Genomic DNA, 16,506 nt, shown 5'->3' with positions numbered 1-16,506 from the left:
ACATGGTTTCAAAGGATTTGGGGTTTCTTAGGTGAAATCCATGGTTATAGTGAGAGAACGTGAAAACATGCACCATGAATGGACAAACAATGGAAATCCTGCAAATACAGTGCTCCAGTGTTTGAAATGAATTTTACCACCTGTATTTTGGTTTATATAACACCACAAATACACGAAGCAACTCTTTCATCACAAACACTTCAAGAGAATAACACGTCTTTTCTATGACTTTTAGTCCAGTTAAGTTTAATTCCAAGAAAAAACGGGAAGAAACTCGAGTAGAAAGTAGCAAGTTAGACAAATCTTTTTTCATTTTGCAAACTATTAAAGAAGAATTTCATGAGCTGTTGCTTTATTTTCAGTTACTTCTCATTCTTATACGATTGTGCTGTTTTAGTTTAGCGATCGCTTGCTAAACTCTGGGCCTATTCTCAATCGATAAGTGAAACCCTGTCTTAGTCAGTTTTTTTTACAAGGCTGTTCTGTCTCCAAGCACAACACGTGCAGGGCATGAAATCCCATTGTAATTTCTTTCAATCTAATCCTTTTTTAAAGCATTGTGCGCATCAAAGACAGTATATTCTATCAAACAACGTCTTCCATAAGAACTTTCTAAGGGAAATTCCCCTAATGGAAAGTTTTCCCGGGCAAGGCCCTTATTGGACTATCTCATATTACATTTATTAAGTCAGTACAAATGCTTTCTTGCTTTCTTGCTCAACCCATTCTCTTTTAGCGTGGAAAGCGATGGATTCTAAGTTAAATTTAAAGCAAATGATTCTTTCTTCGGCTAATTAAAAACCCCAAAATGACACGACAATAAAATCAACTTATCAATTAGACATTGCTAAAAATTTGATGAAGAAATCCCATAGTATTTTACCAGACATATTGACATTGCCATTTGGTGTTAGAGTCTCAGGTTTGCAAAGAGCTTCATGTAGACGTTCAAATCAATAGAAAAAGAAAGTTCCGACGAGGAAACAATAGTCTGAATAAGTCTATCAGTTTATTTTTAAGACTTTTGACAAAGCATCGTATGACATATTTACAATTCAATTTTATTTTGGTGCAAATGGATTATTTCTTCAGCATCATCAGTTGATGATGATGATGTTAAGTTAGCGAAAGGCGTTAACATTAGTATAACTGAGTAGTTTAGAAGCAAATAAAACGCAGAAGACTTATTTTTCCTGCGATTAATCTTTAATATATTTGTCCATCGAATGTCTTTACATCGGCCCAATCTAACTACTATCCGACAACGGATAACAAATTTGACCCAGCTAGTCCTAGGACTGAGCCAGTCTCACAATTCAGTAAAAGATGGCTTTGCAAAAATTCATCTAAGGAGACCATAAATAAACGTAAAACAAAGCTTATTTCAAAAACAAGAGAGTAATATTTATTCAATTTGATTAAAAATAAGCTTTCAAATTTCGTTGGATTTTTACTTAGCAACCATATACACAATATACTATAATTCCAATATTTTCGTATTGAGATTCATAAAGTAGTTTTTATAAGAAAATACGACTGTACTTCCCCTTCACTATTACAGTCTTTAAATAGATTTGAGATATTACTATCTTCGTAGTTTCTTTTATTTTTCAATGTGAAAAAAAACGTTTTGACTTTCGATCCTGCTTTGCTTTCTCCATAGGTCTTATGTCATTTTACGCATCACGTGACTATAGCCGACACATAAATATTTGGCCAATCGTCAATAACATCATTAGTCATATTATATAACGAAAGGCCGTTATTTATCGAGTTTTCTGCTCTCTATTCTAGCCTTATTCCAATCTATATTCACGTCACCTTAATATTTATTAAGTTTTCTCACTCATAACTGAAAATCACGCTACTTTTAGTTTAAGATCTATTCGGGGTACAAGACTCTTTTCCCCGCTAGCGCTGTACACACACTCGGGATTTTTTCGAAGTTGATATTTAGTAAATCCTTAATCGTTTGTTTACCAGATTTATGCCTGCGTAATGTGTATCGTTTAAAATTGTATCTAGGAGTCCTGGGAAAATACCAATTAAGGTTGCTGAGCAAAAGCGGGAACAAAATGATCAAATACATCATGAGTTTTGGTTTAAAATTACAATTTGACATGTGTAACGACAGCTGGAAAATGTAGTGTCCTAGAAAATTGGCCTACAATTTTCCCGCTCTTTTCGCCCACGACGCGTGTGCCATTTTATGTAGCAGAAGTCTACGAATGGCGGGAAAAATTGTTTTCTACGCTGACAAGCAAACGAAACTCTCACAAGAGACTGGGGAGAGATAAGGATTTACTTTGATTTCTCATTTTGTTAATTTTTTCATCTTCCATCAATTTTTGGAGTTTCGTGCTCACTGTATAAGTGCACTGAGTGAAATAAAGAGCGATTATTGGATGAGGTCGAGCTAAATTTCATCAATTATCATCGTCAAAGTATCGTACATTTGTTTACGGTAGATTCATTCAGTTCTAGAACAATCTTCTCGCTCAAATCCCCGACAAGATCCCGGCACTGAGCAAGAACAACTTGCTTTGCTTTCTTGCTAATTGGAAGTGAACTAAAATACTTCGATAACTGATGGAGTTTTCTCAGATTTGATGCTTCTTCTGTCGTATGATTGAACGCGATTTCGTCAAAAATCCAGCAGTTTGGTGCCCCAGGAATAAGCGAATTTTCATGTGGAAAACTCTCATGAGCTCTTATCTTCCCAAATCCTAGACTCTTGCTGCAAATATAGCAGTAGTAGATCTTGCAGCTTGAACATCTTATGACGTTGCAGTCCCCCTCTTGCTTTGCCATACAAGTACCCGCGCGTGAATATTCACAATTCGGATTTTTGCATTTAAAAGTCGATGCTTCACTGAGAATCTCTGCCACCGCTTTGCGTTCATTCTTGCTGTTGTTATCTAGCGGACACACGTGATCAAGATGGCTGTACGGACCCAGAATATGTTCACATGTCAAACAAAATGCCGTCTTGCAAGCGGAGCAGTTTGCGAATAATTCCACAAAATCTTCATCCTCGGTCCAAAAGAAGGCGCAGTTTGGACATGAAACTTTTTTATCACTCCTGACTGCAGAATTCACGCTTAGTTTCTGGACGTCCTTCGATGTTACCCCTTGCGAGTTGTCCGGGAGTTGAACAAGAATGTCATTGACAGTATCTGGGTCGAAACTAGAGTGACATTCGTCGTACAATGGACACTGGTAATTGAATGAATCTGGCTCGTTTGTCTTTGATCGTAACCATAGTGATAAACATTGAAGGCAGAGATGATGGCAGTCATCGTTACAGGCCATAATCTTCAAAAATAAAAACGAACAAATAAAGGTATATAGCTTTGTATACAGTATATTTAACTCTTAATAGGGCGTCTTTGTGGGTACGCATTGCACCATGGGATACTGTACACGAAAAGTTGGCGCCATTTTCTTTCATGCATATCCCATAAGGCACTGCAGTAAGAGCTGTCATAACCTAAATGGTTTCAATAGCCGCCATCTTGTCAGTTGAATTCACTAAACAAACCGACTGATTTGTCTCAACATGACCGCCATGTTTTCTTATTTTATTCTACTGGAAATGCTTGCAAGTAACTTATATTAATTATCGAGAGATTTATAGACGGCAGTCATTCGTACAGCCAGAACACTAAGTGACCGTTAGTAAAAATACGACAGGTGATTATTGAAAATCTCGCGCGCTGATTGGTCGAGAAACTCACACTATCACACGATAATCACCTCCAGCGATAATCCAAAATGGCGGCCAGCCGCTTTGTTGCTGTTACCGGGAAAAAATGTCTTTTATCTTCTTTTTTTTCTTCTTTTTTTTGAAAGAATCACCTGTGTATTTATACTTAAACAATTATTCGCCTCAGTGAATATCGAAGACTAGCGTCTCGGTAAATATTCCCCGATATTCACTTCGCCTTCGGCGAATAATGGTTAAATATTAGTTTCTTGAGAGTTTTTTGAATTTTGAAAATTAAATGAGAAAACTTAGTATTAGTTTACTCTAAACAAATGGCTGCCTCATACGAGCAAGAATTCCTTGACATTTCACCTTTTTCCAGACTGATTTTTTTAACCGATCAAACTCCTAAACAACTATAGATTTTTTTCTAACAATTCATTGGATTCATTATTGAAAACTTTAACGACAATACATAGTTTTATGACTTACTAGAAAATCTTTTTCCTGGCATGATAAACAATGTCGTTCTTTCTCGTCTGCCATGGCTTTCGTCAATCCTCTCCGACAAGTGATCAGTAAGAACTGCAATATAAACGCATAAATGATGCTTCTGGGAAAAGGGCCGTGTATTATGTCAACTTTGGCAGGTAAAGGTATTTACCCCTATGGATAAGTTTTTCCTCTCACATCGTTTAAAACTGCTGCCTAAGAACTGTGACAAAGGAGATTACCTCTGGAATATGATATTCTAACAGATGTTGCTACATGACGTCGTCGTAGGTAGGTTAGAAGAAAAGCAGCCCATAGGGCTGATGTTCCGTCTTTACTCTTTGATAAAACACTTGAAACATTTTTACATTTTATCTTTACGTCAATGATGCCCGTATTTAAGTCTTTGAGAAAAATCTTCAAATATTTTTTTACGTCAATGATAGAAGAAATTTCCCTTTTCCCAAATATGTCATAAGATAAACGGTTCCAAGTGCAACTAGGCAAGGCCGATGACATAACGGTGGTAATTTTAGCAATCTATTTTTAAATTAAAGGTTGATGTGAATCATGTTACATCGTTTACTAGCAAAAACCTAAACAATATTCGTCCATTATTATGTTCGTCCGAATTTAACTGATCGACATCCAATTTCGGAAAAAAATTTCGAGCTTCCATGTGGGAAAATTCGATTTGGAAATTGTTAGACTTAATACGTCAACTATAGGTAGTTCTGTTTTTAGGCGCAAAGTGGAATGGTTCTGAATTTCAAAAAAAAAAAAAAGAACAAATTTTACATCTGATTTGACATGTTTTTACATACAACGAGAAACTCGACACCGAACAGTTCGCTGAATAGATGACTTATTTAACCAAAATTACCTGAACCTAAATATACAGTCATTGATACACGTATATGAGAAAGTGAAAAGACGTGAGTATACGTAGGATAATACGACCTTTGTCACAACAATATGACGTTTTCCGAAAATACCCCACAAATCAGCCCCTCCCTTATTGATGACTTTGGTAATAGGAACTTTAAGATTTGCAAAGTCAACGGACGGCGACGTCAACCGGAAGTGTAAATAACTTCTCTTTACGGTTTCTGTTCATTAGATATTTCCTTCAAAACATTGTCTGTAAAGTCAACTCATCCACAGGAAACACAGAAGAAGAAGACCCCAGACCCAAAAAGTGAAGTTATTAACACTTCCGGTTGACGTCGCCGTCGTAGATTTTGCAAATCTTAAAGTCCCTAATATTATGGAGGGATCCCCAATGGGAAGGTCACAATAGTTTTTATCTTAAAGGAACCCTTCTAGAAGGGAGAGATGACGTGTCGGGAGAGGTGGGGTTATTCGGCATTCACAACCTCTAGACGTAAAATCTTGGATTTTGTGGTCAAAATCAAATCGTAGAAACGATCGAATGTGCTGTCTGTATGTACGTGTGCCAAAACAACACGGATAAATATAAATGCAAATGTAAACTTTATTTAACCAGAGTGGCCCATTTAGCTACGAGACTGGTATCCAGAGAGACCCTGCTTAAAATACAACAATAGTAATATTACCATAATACTAAGTTAATCCTAAATAGATGTACTAGGCTAATCCTAAATTATATCAGTAAAAATCATAATATGACATTTGAATAAATGTAGTTAGGTATATAATGGGCAGAAAATAACGAGGTTCATCGTTAGTGGTAATAGTCTATTAAGCTAATCCTATATAGTCCGCGATATAGTCACATACACTCAGTAGAGTGCAAACAATATATCCGTGAACACTAATTACTATTGTTCAAAATAGTGCTAGTTAAGGTGACTGCCTACTTTTGAACGTTCGATTTGAACCCACGATGTGCGCGTACTTAAAAACCGCTGAAAAATCTACGAGATTTTATTGAAGAACCAAACGCGTTTTGAGCTTCAACAGGGCAAAACCCTCAAATTTTATAAGGAACTCTATTTCTTAATAGCCGAGATTATTTGAAAAAAACTCCTAAAAATCTAGGTTATATTAACATTTTAGAAAAAGTTTATATATCTAACACAGGAAAAAATAGATTTTTGGAGGGGTTTTTGTTCGGCTTTATGAGATTTTTTAAGAGCACCGAAACTACAAAATATGACAATGTATCTCTACTCTTTGTCTTTTTGTCGAAAATATCCATGTATTATTGTAGAATGATTAACTAGCCGTCATTCATGCAACCATATAATCTGCAAATAACTATTATCTTATGAATCTTCTTTTTTTTCCTAATCACTTCCGGTGGCGCACGTTTTGCTCCAAAAGCCCGCGCGTAGGCTTCCATTAAATGCTGATTATCTCGAAAACAAGCTCTGGACACCCAATTTTTCTTTCCAGATTTGGAATCAGCATTAAATTTCAATTCGGAAAATCGAAGTTTAAAAAAAAGTTTAAATCGTTTTCCAAAAGTACGCAGTCACCTTAAACAAAAGAAACAATAGAATTATCATAAAATAGTGTAAGTTAGTATTACTAATATTTCACGGATGTATTGTTTGTACTATATCGAGCAAGGCTCAACCGTATCTGCGATGCGAAGGAGGTGTTCTTATCGATACCCAAAAGCCTAAATCAATCAAATTGCATCCGGGCTTACTGATTTTGGACTTTCTTTTGTGTGTGTTGACCCTATATTCACTGTATATTTGCAAAGGCCAAACTGTGCTATAGGTAAATATCTATTTGCATATTGATATTTTTTAATTTTTTTTTTTTGGAATTATTCTCGTATTATTACACGCGGGTTGTCGGCGAAACTGAACCCGAAACATGGCGGAAACTCCTACTATTTACGTGCAGCGTATCTAGGCAACTTAGAACTAAAATATTCTGTTACTGTTCAGCAACATTCCATGCAACTGAACTATGAAAACTTTTACACAAGAAAAAATCCCAAAGTTTATTATAAATATTGCGCCTGATAAAATATGAACTGAGATAAGGAAAAGCTATTTTTAGACCAGGTTTTGAAATCACTGTTACGTGTGTGCTTTTTTTTCGTTAATATTTTTAGTTTCAATAATATAATGCTTGACTTAACATAGATTTTTGATAGATACTTGCCGCAATTTCACGACAAAAAGACTTCTTTAGCTTGGACGTACTGTTTTCCCATATCAGAACACGTGTCGTTTTCTAGAGAACCCTTTCGGTTGCGTACGTGGAGACGCATGAGGGTGGATAAAACTGAAAATGAAGAATTTTATCTTTAAGAGGATGACACGTGGTCGGAAATGGTAAAACATACGCCCAAGGTAAAGAGGTTCCTGCGTCCTTCCCTTTTTGGGGTTCCTGTGGATTACCCAGAATTCCACCAGAAGGTAACATCCAAGATGGCGACTCCAATGGAAGTTCAAATCAAAAAAGATGAAGTTGACGTCGAAGAAAAAGATAAAGTTGTGGCAAGTTCTGGAGCAGCTGGGAGTATATCTGTAGCTCTTCATCCCTTAGCAATAATGAATATATCGGAGCATTATACTCGAATTCGCGCCCAAGAAGGAAAGCTAAATCCTCAAGGTATAAAAACTTATCGAAATTTGACGAAAAAGTGGTATTTTTTTCTTCCCTTGTTCATTTTAAATGTAATCGTATTTGGCTTTATTACTGAATGAGAAATTAATCCTTATGTAATGAAAAAGAAGATAGTTGTTCGTTAATGCTGTAACTGCTTCACAAGTAGCAAATTTATCCCACAGAAAGACCACTAATTGTTATACCAGTGAAAAATCATTAAGCTAAAATAGCTCGAAATTGTGCATAATACTGTATGTTTTATCGTTTAAAAAGTACTACAGAGCAATTATTTATAGTTATTGCTGTTCATATGCTCATCGATTGCTCATTAAGAAGTTTGGTAATTTTTGTCCAAATTCAATGTGAACCTTTGTAGCACAGTAGCGCAGTCATAAAAGATAATCTAAGAAAATAACAAATATCACTAATGTACCGGTATTTTACATTTTCTTGTAGTGGTAGGAGCCCTGTTGGGTACCCAAGAAGGTCGAAATGTTGAGATTTTCAACTCATTTGAGCTTCAGTTTGATGTGTTTGATGATGGACATATTATCATAAACATGGAGTACTACAAAACGAAAGAAGAACAGTGTGAGTCTACTTAATATCCTTGTTTCGAGGGTAGATTTTACAAGTACCACTGTTTATTCCTTCGCATTGATTGAGACTGGTCACAACAGGGAAATCAGTATGTAAAGGAGTATGTACATGGTACCTACACTAACTTTTTTTTTTCGATTGATGGTAGTCTGTTTCCCAAGTTCCCTGTTGCTACTGTTGTTTCGATCACCATGTAGCAATGAAAACAGTGGTAATACCCTGTGAGCCGTGTTCCAATATCAAATTAGAACCTAGGATTGATATTTGCTTAGGGAGAAAAACAGGGAGAAAATCCTTAAATCAGAAAGAACCAACAAGTAACTTTATTCACATAAAATGGACGGACAGAGGATTAAACCCATGACAATAGCAGTGAAAAGTTGCACATTAACACTGCACATCACTCTTACTTCCTCCCTCTTTTTCTTCAAAACCAAACAGGGTTTTTATAGAGGCTGGGAAACTTTAGGAAAACCAGTACACTGTATTCAAATTAAGAAAATTTCTCAAAAAGAATGAACAAAATAATAAGGGAAAAGTATAGTATAAGTTGTGTTTTTGTAAGATTTTTACAGTAATGATTGAAAGATTTTACATTTTTTCCATACAATACAGTTCGTCAAGTCTTTAAGAATCTTGATTTTCTTGGATGGTATTCTACTGGAGTCGCAGCGCAAGAAAGTGACATTGGTATTCATAGACAGGTGAACAGTGAATAGTTACAAATAATATATACTCTTATGACCTAAAAGCTTTCACAATTATAAACCCACCCAGCTGTGGTACCTCACATTTGTAGTGTTAATGAAACACAAAAGATTTTAGCGTTGTACGACAGCCTTTCTTCAAGAAAATAGTTTTTGCAATCACTGCTTGAATATGAAAAGAATTCTCTCCTAAATGTTAAAGCTCTATAAACCATCATATAAATGTTAAAACTCTATAACTGAAAGTAATTACTTGTTTCCTAATTGATCTTTAGTTGTGTGAAATCAATGAGAGTCCATTGTTTCTGAAGCTAAACCCCTTGGCCAAGACCAATGATGTGAGTACTTTTAATATTTTTTAAAAAATGATTCTAGCTTTCATTCTTCATTCACTAATTTGTTTGTTTTATACTATAGCTTCCAATAACAATGTATGAATCAGTAATAGACTTGATTGATGGAGAGGTAAGAAAACTACAAAAAATGATTACCAATTAAGAAAATTTTTTAAAAAAGAAACAGTCATCTAATTCACTATTTTTCAATTCAAATGACGTCATTCCAGTCCCATAGGCTGGCAGATGCTAGGGTGCTGACTCACCCCCCCCCCCCTCCCCAATCATCTCCTAAAATACTTCGACAAGTAGCAAAAAACTTTACGGTTCAATTTTTTTAAAACACTAATTTGTTTGCATCAATGAGTGTGAAAAGAGATATTGAGGTTAGCCCTATTGTGAATATCTCCTAGGATTGAATTTGAATTAAGTAGTCAATTTTTGTGGAGGGAGGAAAACCAGAGCCATTAGACCCCAGTGGATTAGATTATGAACTGTAGTTAACAACACATATTGTCACATGTATAGTAGTTTGAGAAATTGACTGATGTATTTACGCTTCTCTTACAGACAAGAATGTTATTTGTAGAAGTACCGTATACACTTGCAACTGAAGAAGCTGAAAGAATAGGTGTAGATCATGTCGCTCGGCTGTCCTCATCAGGCACAGTTGATGGTGCAACAGGTATGTGTATTATTGGCTTATTATTATGCTATATAAATTATTAGTATAAATACACAGGGATTATTGAAAATCTCACGCACTGATTGGTCGAGAAACTCAGATTATCATATGATTATCACCTCCAGCGATAATCGAAAATTGCGTCCAGCTGCTTTGTTGCTGTTACCTAATTTTAAATGTGTCCTTTATCTTCTTTTTTTCTTCTTTTGAAGGAATGACCTGCGTATTTATACTAAAACAATTATTCACCTCAGGCGAAGTGAATATCGGGAATAATAACCTCAACTTCGTTTTGGTTATTATTCCCCGATATTCACTTCGCCTTCGGCAAATATTCGTTAAATAGAATTATTATCATCATGTTCATCATCATCATCATTATTATTATATATTCAAAGTGTTATTGTTATTGCTTTCAAGCTGATTTTTGCAACATTTGTTCTAGTGTCAGAGCACCTTTTAGCGCAGTACAACGCCATCAAGATGTTACACTCAAGGGTCAAAATGATACTGGAATATGTTAAAGCTGTACATAAAGGTACTTCATTATTCATCCATCCATCCACTTTCCTATCCATACATCATTTCACCTATCCATTCATTTATCCACCCATGCATCCATGCATCCACCCACCCATCCACTCCTCCATTCATCCATCCATCCACCCATCCATCCATCCATCCATCCATCCATCCATCCATCCATCCATCCATCCACTCATCCATCCATCCATCCATCCATCCATCCATCCATCCACTCATCCATCCATCCATTCATCCATCTTACCATTCTATAGCTTATATTTTTTTACTTCATCTCAGGTGAAGTCCCTTGTAACCACGAGATAATGAGGGATGCTCTCAGTCTTTGTCAAAGACTACCAGTAATGAAGACAGAATTGTTTAAAGAAGGATTTTATGATGTAAGTCAAAACACAAATACAGAACATAATGAGGGCAGGAATCAAGAGTGGTGTAGTAGTGCACTTGCCTCTCACCTCTAATCTCAAACTAAATTCCAATTTGATCTGTGAGGTTGGCCATGCCCTGACTTAGATCAGCCCAGAGGTTGTTTCAGGGTTTAATCTGTGAGTTAGCCATGCCCTGACTTAGATCAGCCCAGAGGTTGTTTCAGGGTTTAATCTGTGAGTTAGCCATGCCCTGACTTTGATCAGCCCAGAGGTTGTTTCAGGGTTCAATCTGTGAGTTGACCATGCCCTGACTTAGATCAGCCCAGAGGTTGTTTCAGGGTTTAATCTGTGAGTTAGCCGTGCCCTGACTTAGATCAGCCCAGAGGTTGTTTCAGGGTTCGATCTGTGAGTTGACCATGCCCTGACTTAGATCAGCCCAGAGGTTCTTTCAGGATTTGCTCTGAGTGAGCCGTGCCATGACTTACATCAGGTTTCCAAAACCGGCACTTTTGGCTACTAGTGGTATATCACTAATAGCACAGTTAATGGAGCGGTCCATTAACTATACTAATAGACTACTAGTATCTCAGCCAATCAGAGGGTAGAATTCATAATAGACCATAAGTAGGTTTATACTAATAAACATTAGTGACAGACCATCACATTAGCCTAATATTCATAAACCATTTGTCTTTCTTCACAGCAATGTAATGACGTCATGCTTATGTGTTACCTAGCAACCGTTACTAAGGGATGTAATAGCTTGAATGAGGTAAAGACGAAAATAAATCCACCACAATATGAATAAACAGTCCGTTTTATTAAGTATAGAATTTTTTTTTTTTTTTTTTTTTCCTGCAGTTTATTAACAAGTTTACAGTGGTTCATGATCGCCATGGAATAGGACGACGAATGAGAGGACTTTTGTTTTAGCGTTTGTGCTGAGGCAAATTTCTTGGGTTTGTATACGAAGTAACGGTGTACTTAATAAGTGGATTCCATGCCGGGTTAGCTATACTCAGATCGTACTTTAATCCGTGGCCGTACAGAAACTTCGGAAAGCCATTCTTATGCTACAGCCTAGCTGTTGTTTGTAGCTGTTATTAACTTCCTCAGCTGCTCCTAACATGTCTACCGATAAAAATCTTGACTATGATAACACATTAATTTGGGAAGCGGTTGCAGTATTACATTATCAATTAAAAAGCTTGAATTAGCTAAGAGTCAATGTACTATTTTTAAATTGCTGCATCCACATCCGCTTTCCCGTGAGACATCAATAACCTTGGAAGTTAAAAACAACTTAATTATTTTTTATCAAAATAATGTTACACTCGTACATAAAAACAATTAAACTGTTTGTTTTTTTCCTTGAAAAAGTTTCTCTCAAGCTTTTGTCTAAAATATTTAAAATTTGTCGATTTTTTTTTTTTTTTTTTTTTTTCCCCTTTAGATTTCGTCATCTTACTCGTAACCTTTCGCTTATATTGTTCATACTATTACTTGAGAAAAGGTTGATTCATTGCCCTGGAAGGGTTGTGGGATACAGTCGAAATATTCCGATATTCAAACTTAAGAATTTTGTTCTGATTCATAGTTTTCTCGTTTTCTCGGTAAGTCACATTTTTTTCGACTTTTTTCCCCCCTTGTTTTGGCGCTCGTGTTTTTACCGCAAAAAGCTTTCTCTTTCGATGCAGGCGTAAAAACCAACAACGTCAACAATTTCTTTAATTCTTACCTCGTAAAGAAAGTTTATAAGCTAATTTCCCCCCCAGCAATATAAAATTTTATTCCACGTTATTCCCAACAGCTTTGTTAATAAAAGATAAGGTATTTAAAATTTTGTTGGTTCGACGTTTATTGAATCACTGTGTCACGCATCTTTTTCATCCATTTTTTCAAGGTGTTGAAATAATTCTGCATTAATATCTTATAAGGTATCTTGGAATACGATCTCCGTCCTCGCTGTCGTAATAATCGTTTCAATTTAAAAATCTCTGAGTTAGATTTCTATCATTTGAAAAGCAAGAGCTGGTTATTTTACGATGCCTAGGATGTTTTATGCGATGTTATCTTAAGCTATAAAGCAATTCTTCACGAAATCGTACCAGAAAAATATCTTTTTCTTGCGTAAACTTGATAATTATTTAATGTGTACCGAAAGAATACGAAAATAAATACACTTTCACAATAATACTCGAAACTACAATGGAAATATTAATTTTAATGTAAAAAAAAAATATTGGGTTAATGATTAATACATTTTGACGTAGATTTTTTAATGCTCTTCGAATTGTAAATATGCACAGAGCAACCATGGTGAAAAGACGGCTGCAAGCAAGGCTACTTCGTTCTGTCGTGTTTACTCTAAAATTCAAAGGTTTTAAGCGAAAAAATTTCCTATGTTTATTAACAGCTGGTATTGTTATAGCATTTCAAGTCGTGATCGTCAGTCGGGTATTGCTGGCAAAATCTTTTTCAAGAAAATCAAGACCTGTTATGGTAAATTCTACGCTCGACGTTCATCGAACGAGGGATCATCAAAGTAATTTTTCATTTACACCTTCAGTGCCAGCTATGACAAAGCCTTCTAAATTTTACTCGCACCATAACTTGAAACATTTTCTTCGGAAGCAGAAAGATCGACGTATCGGTCGAATGAAAATAAAGCGAAATCAAAATGGCATTGTAAATGTTACAAGAATCAACAGTGAAAATGGAATTTTGAATTCCACCGTTCCTCCAACCTTGGATTATCGCATTCTGCACGAATATTATCCACCCGTGAATTTCAGTGTTGTGATTCCTCATGTAGTGCCGAAATTCGATGATAAAGAAATATTTTTGCTCGTTTTGGTGTCTTCTGCGACGGCAAAGGAGCCCAACGCTGAGCGACGACAGGCCATTCGAAAAACATGGGGAAACATGAAAACTTCTTTAGGGATACTTAGTTACAGCTCGTCTGTCAAGCATGGATTTCCTTTTAAGGCCATCGTTAACCATTCATTTAGACTGGTATTCCTCTTGGGGAAAAGTGACAATCAAACATTGAATGAAGAGATTGAAGAGGAAGCAAGGACCTACAACGATATGGTGGTTGGAAATTTTCCTGATGTTTATAATAATTTGATAATCAAAGTATATATGGGCTTTAAATGGGCTGAAAACATCAAGACTAAATTTATCCTCAAAGGTGATGATGATACTTATGTTTGTCTGCCTCGCCTGATGATGGTGTTGAATCAAGCCCCGGCTCGTTTCTTTGGGGGGTATGTCATGGCTAATGCAGTAGTATTTCGCGAAGTGTCAAATAAGCATGCTATTAGTAAAATGTACTTCAGTGAAGATTATTATCCCCCTTACTGTGGTGGACCGTTTTACATCTTTACTCACAACCTCATACCCCAGTTTCTAAGTCTGACTGACAAATTCAGACCTTTTCATGTGGAAGATGCATATCTGGGAATTCTATTGAGGGAAATGGGAGTACAACCTTTATTCATGCCTGGATTCCTTTTGAATAACTGGATGATCGAAACCTTGCCGAACTTTAGTCCTTGTGATTGGGCCACTGCCATTGCTATTGGACATAAATTCAACAGCAGCGAAATTGAGTATATACATGCTCAGCTTCCTTTACATGAGCCCTCGAGGCTCACAGCAAGGGAATGGCATGTGTGCAGAAGGAAGACGGGAGCAGTGGTCTCCGACAACATGCTCCCAACTATTTATGGAATACTCTTTTCTCTGGCTATGATCCTGGTCTATGTAACTGCTGCTTTCTTGCCCAGTCAGTATGAATATGAAGAGGAAAAATTTATTTTCAAAAGACAGAGAAGACATTATTATCCATTTATTCATCGCTCTACACGATAATCCCAAGAGAATATATTTATTTACTTGATGATTATGAATGTTTCTGAAAGACTTACAGCTGATCTGAGATCATGACGTAGACGTCACTGCTAAACTGAGGTGTTGTGAAGTCTGCGAAAAATGACCAGCAAAAATTAAAAAACTGTCAAACATTGCAATAAAAATATAAAACCTTTAGCTTTTTTTATTTGGTGGCCTGGAATTCCATAGTTTCAAGAGGAAAAGTGACACTTCAGTTTTGCAAATTTCCTCAATTCTGATTGGCTAACATTTTCTCTGAGATCAGCTGGTTCCTTATTGATTTTATTATGCTATTTTTTCGTGTTTCTGTGTCATCAATAGCTTGAGGGCAGTACATTTTGGCACATTCAACAAATTTACATTCTCTTAATTTTTGATTGACAGAACCAAAAGACCAGAGTAGTTCTTCATCCACAATTGGAATTTAGGAATTGATTTTTGAGGAGGAAGGAAATCTGGAGAACCCAGAGAAAAACCCTTGAAGCACAGGAGAGAACCAAAAAACAACCCCATTTACAAACAACACCGAGCCTGGGAATCAAACTAAGGGTTGCATTGGTAAGAGGCAAGCACTCTCACTTCTACTCCACCCATGCTTCCCAAATTTAGGGTTACAGAAACATGAATAAGTGGCTTTAATACTATTTTTAGTGGATATCCCCCTCGGGGCAAAAATTGTTTTCCTCTAAGGAATGAGTAGATGCAAATAATAACTCTAACTCCCTCATACACACAGTGGAAGTAAAACCTTATATCAATCGCAAAAAAATGGAAACAATTTCCTTAGGAAATCTAAGATTTTCCTCAAAGAGCATTAAGCAAATAAGATTTTTTTTATTGGTAGTATAAGTAAGAGCAAAGCTAAGCCAGGAAGAATATATATTTTTTAAATATTAATTTATATAGTCAGTGCTTTTGAAACATTTGGTGTTGCTTGAAGTAGAAATGGTTCAAAAACATGATACTCCATAGGTTTTTGAGAAGAATTTTGAAATTCATCTAAAAAATCTTGGAAATTTGAACATCCTTTAATTAGATCTAAGAACAAATTAGTGCATAATTGATTTTTATATTACAAATTGTAATATATTCTAGAAGCTCAAATTATTTTGAATTTCACGGATATGTGGTTGACACTCTATATCATGAATTTTATATATCTTGTAATATTTTAAAATCTCTTTATTTTTTTCTTTTCTTTTTTTTCTTTTCTCTCTTTTATTGTAGGGCACACTTAATTTGGAGCCTCGCTCTGTTGTGTGTCCCTCACCATGTTTTTTAGCTCCTTAATGTTACTATTATTTATCATGGTGAAAGATATTAAATAAATAAATAGTTATTTTGTCTAAAACTGTAAAATTTTCAAGAATCAACTCAAATTTTTTTAAACTAGAAATTTTCAAGAAACATCATGAAAGACATCTGTCTTGAACTTTCCCTTTCGGGATCCCTGTGGTGTGGATGTGAAATTTCACAATAATTTGTAAAATGTCACAATAATTTGTAAAATGATAAAAATCATTAATTTGAAAAATTCAAATTGATATTATATATATATATATTACTAAGAATCAAATATTTAAGATTCTAAATGATAATATTATTGCTATTTATTATA

At 35.6% G+C, this 16,506-nt stretch overlaps 3 protein-coding genes across 4 annotated transcripts; 2 read left to right on the top strand and 1 right to left on the bottom strand.

Annotated features, from left to right (window-relative positions):
* Positions 1-1,184: 1,184 nt before the first annotated feature.
* Positions 1,185-4,863, bottom strand: LOC116291660 (uncharacterized). Of its 2 annotated transcripts, none has more exons than XM_031698856.2 (3): positions 4,371-4,863; positions 4,199-4,291; positions 1,185-3,315 (listed from the first exon to the last, which is right to left on the bottom strand). In XM_031698856.2, exons 2-3 carry the CDS (start codon positions 4,250-4,252, stop codon positions 2,440-2,442), a joined length of 930 nt encoding a protein of 309 aa, XP_031554716.1. In that variant the 5' UTR covers positions 4,253-4,291; positions 4,371-4,863; the 3' UTR covers positions 1,185-2,439. The 2 variants fall into 2 exon arrangements, with proteins under 2 accessions (XP_031554716.1, XP_031554717.1); XM_031698857.2 differs by having other exon boundaries at positions 4,441-4,863.
* Positions 4,864-7,442: 2,579 nt separating this feature from the next.
* LOC116291659 (COP9 signalosome complex subunit 6) lies at positions 7,443-12,370 on the top strand. Its single transcript, XM_089032337.1, has 10 exons — positions 7,443-7,756; positions 8,210-8,344; positions 8,969-9,057; positions 9,336-9,398; positions 9,478-9,525; positions 9,966-10,080; positions 10,526-10,618; positions 10,903-11,003; positions 11,695-11,763; positions 11,853-12,370. Exons 1-10 carry the CDS (start codon positions 7,474-7,476, stop codon positions 11,922-11,924), a joined length of 1,068 nt encoding a protein of 355 aa, XP_088888463.1. The 5' UTR covers positions 7,443-7,473; the 3' UTR covers positions 11,925-12,370.
* A 900-nt stretch (positions 12,371-13,270) lies between these two features.
* Positions 13,271-16,247, top strand: LOC116291652 (uncharacterized). Its single transcript, XM_031698838.2, has one exon. It carries the CDS (start codon positions 13,293-13,295, stop codon positions 14,865-14,867), a length of 1,575 nt encoding a protein of 524 aa, XP_031554698.1. The 5' UTR covers positions 13,271-13,292; the 3' UTR covers positions 14,868-16,247.
* Positions 16,248-16,506: the final 259 nt, after the last annotated feature.

This window comes from Actinia tenebrosa, unplaced genomic scaffold (genome assembly GCF_029948245.1).
Source record: "Actinia tenebrosa isolate PJP-AT-01 unplaced genomic scaffold, QUT_ActTen_1.0 PGA_scaffold0__85_contigs__length_37466705, whole genome shotgun sequence".
Taxonomy (NCBI): domain Eukaryota; kingdom Metazoa; phylum Cnidaria; class Anthozoa; order Actiniaria; family Actiniidae; genus Actinia; species Actinia tenebrosa.
Note: the sequence above shows the minus strand (reverse complement) of the source record. Positions and strands in the feature narration are given on the sequence as shown.

Bases quoted from the DNA above. Each gene is read 5' to 3' on its own strand.
- LOC116291659 (XM_089032337.1), top strand. From the start codon at position 7,474: ATGGTAAAACATACGCCCAAGGTAAAGAGGTTCCTGCGTCCTTCCCTT. The intron at 10,081-10,525 runs GTATGTGTATTA...CATTTGTTCTAG, and splicing joins CACAGTTGATGGTGCAACAG to TGTCAGAGCACCTTTTAGCG. The intron at 11,764-11,852 runs GTAAAGACGAAA...TTTTTCCTGCAG, and splicing joins GATGTAATAGCTTGAATGAG to TTTATTAACAAGTTTACAGT.
- LOC116291660 (XM_031698856.2), bottom strand. From the start codon at position 4,252: ATGGCAGACGAGAAAGAACGACATTGTTTATCATGCCAGGAAAAAGAT. The intron at 3,316-4,198 runs GTAAGTCATAAA...TTATTTTTGAAG, and splicing joins GCCAGGAAAAAGATTTTCTA to ATTATGGCCTGTAACGATGA.
- LOC116291652 (XM_031698838.2), top strand. From the start codon at position 13,293: ATGCACAGAGCAACCATGGTGAAAAGACGGCTGCAAGCAAGGCTACTT.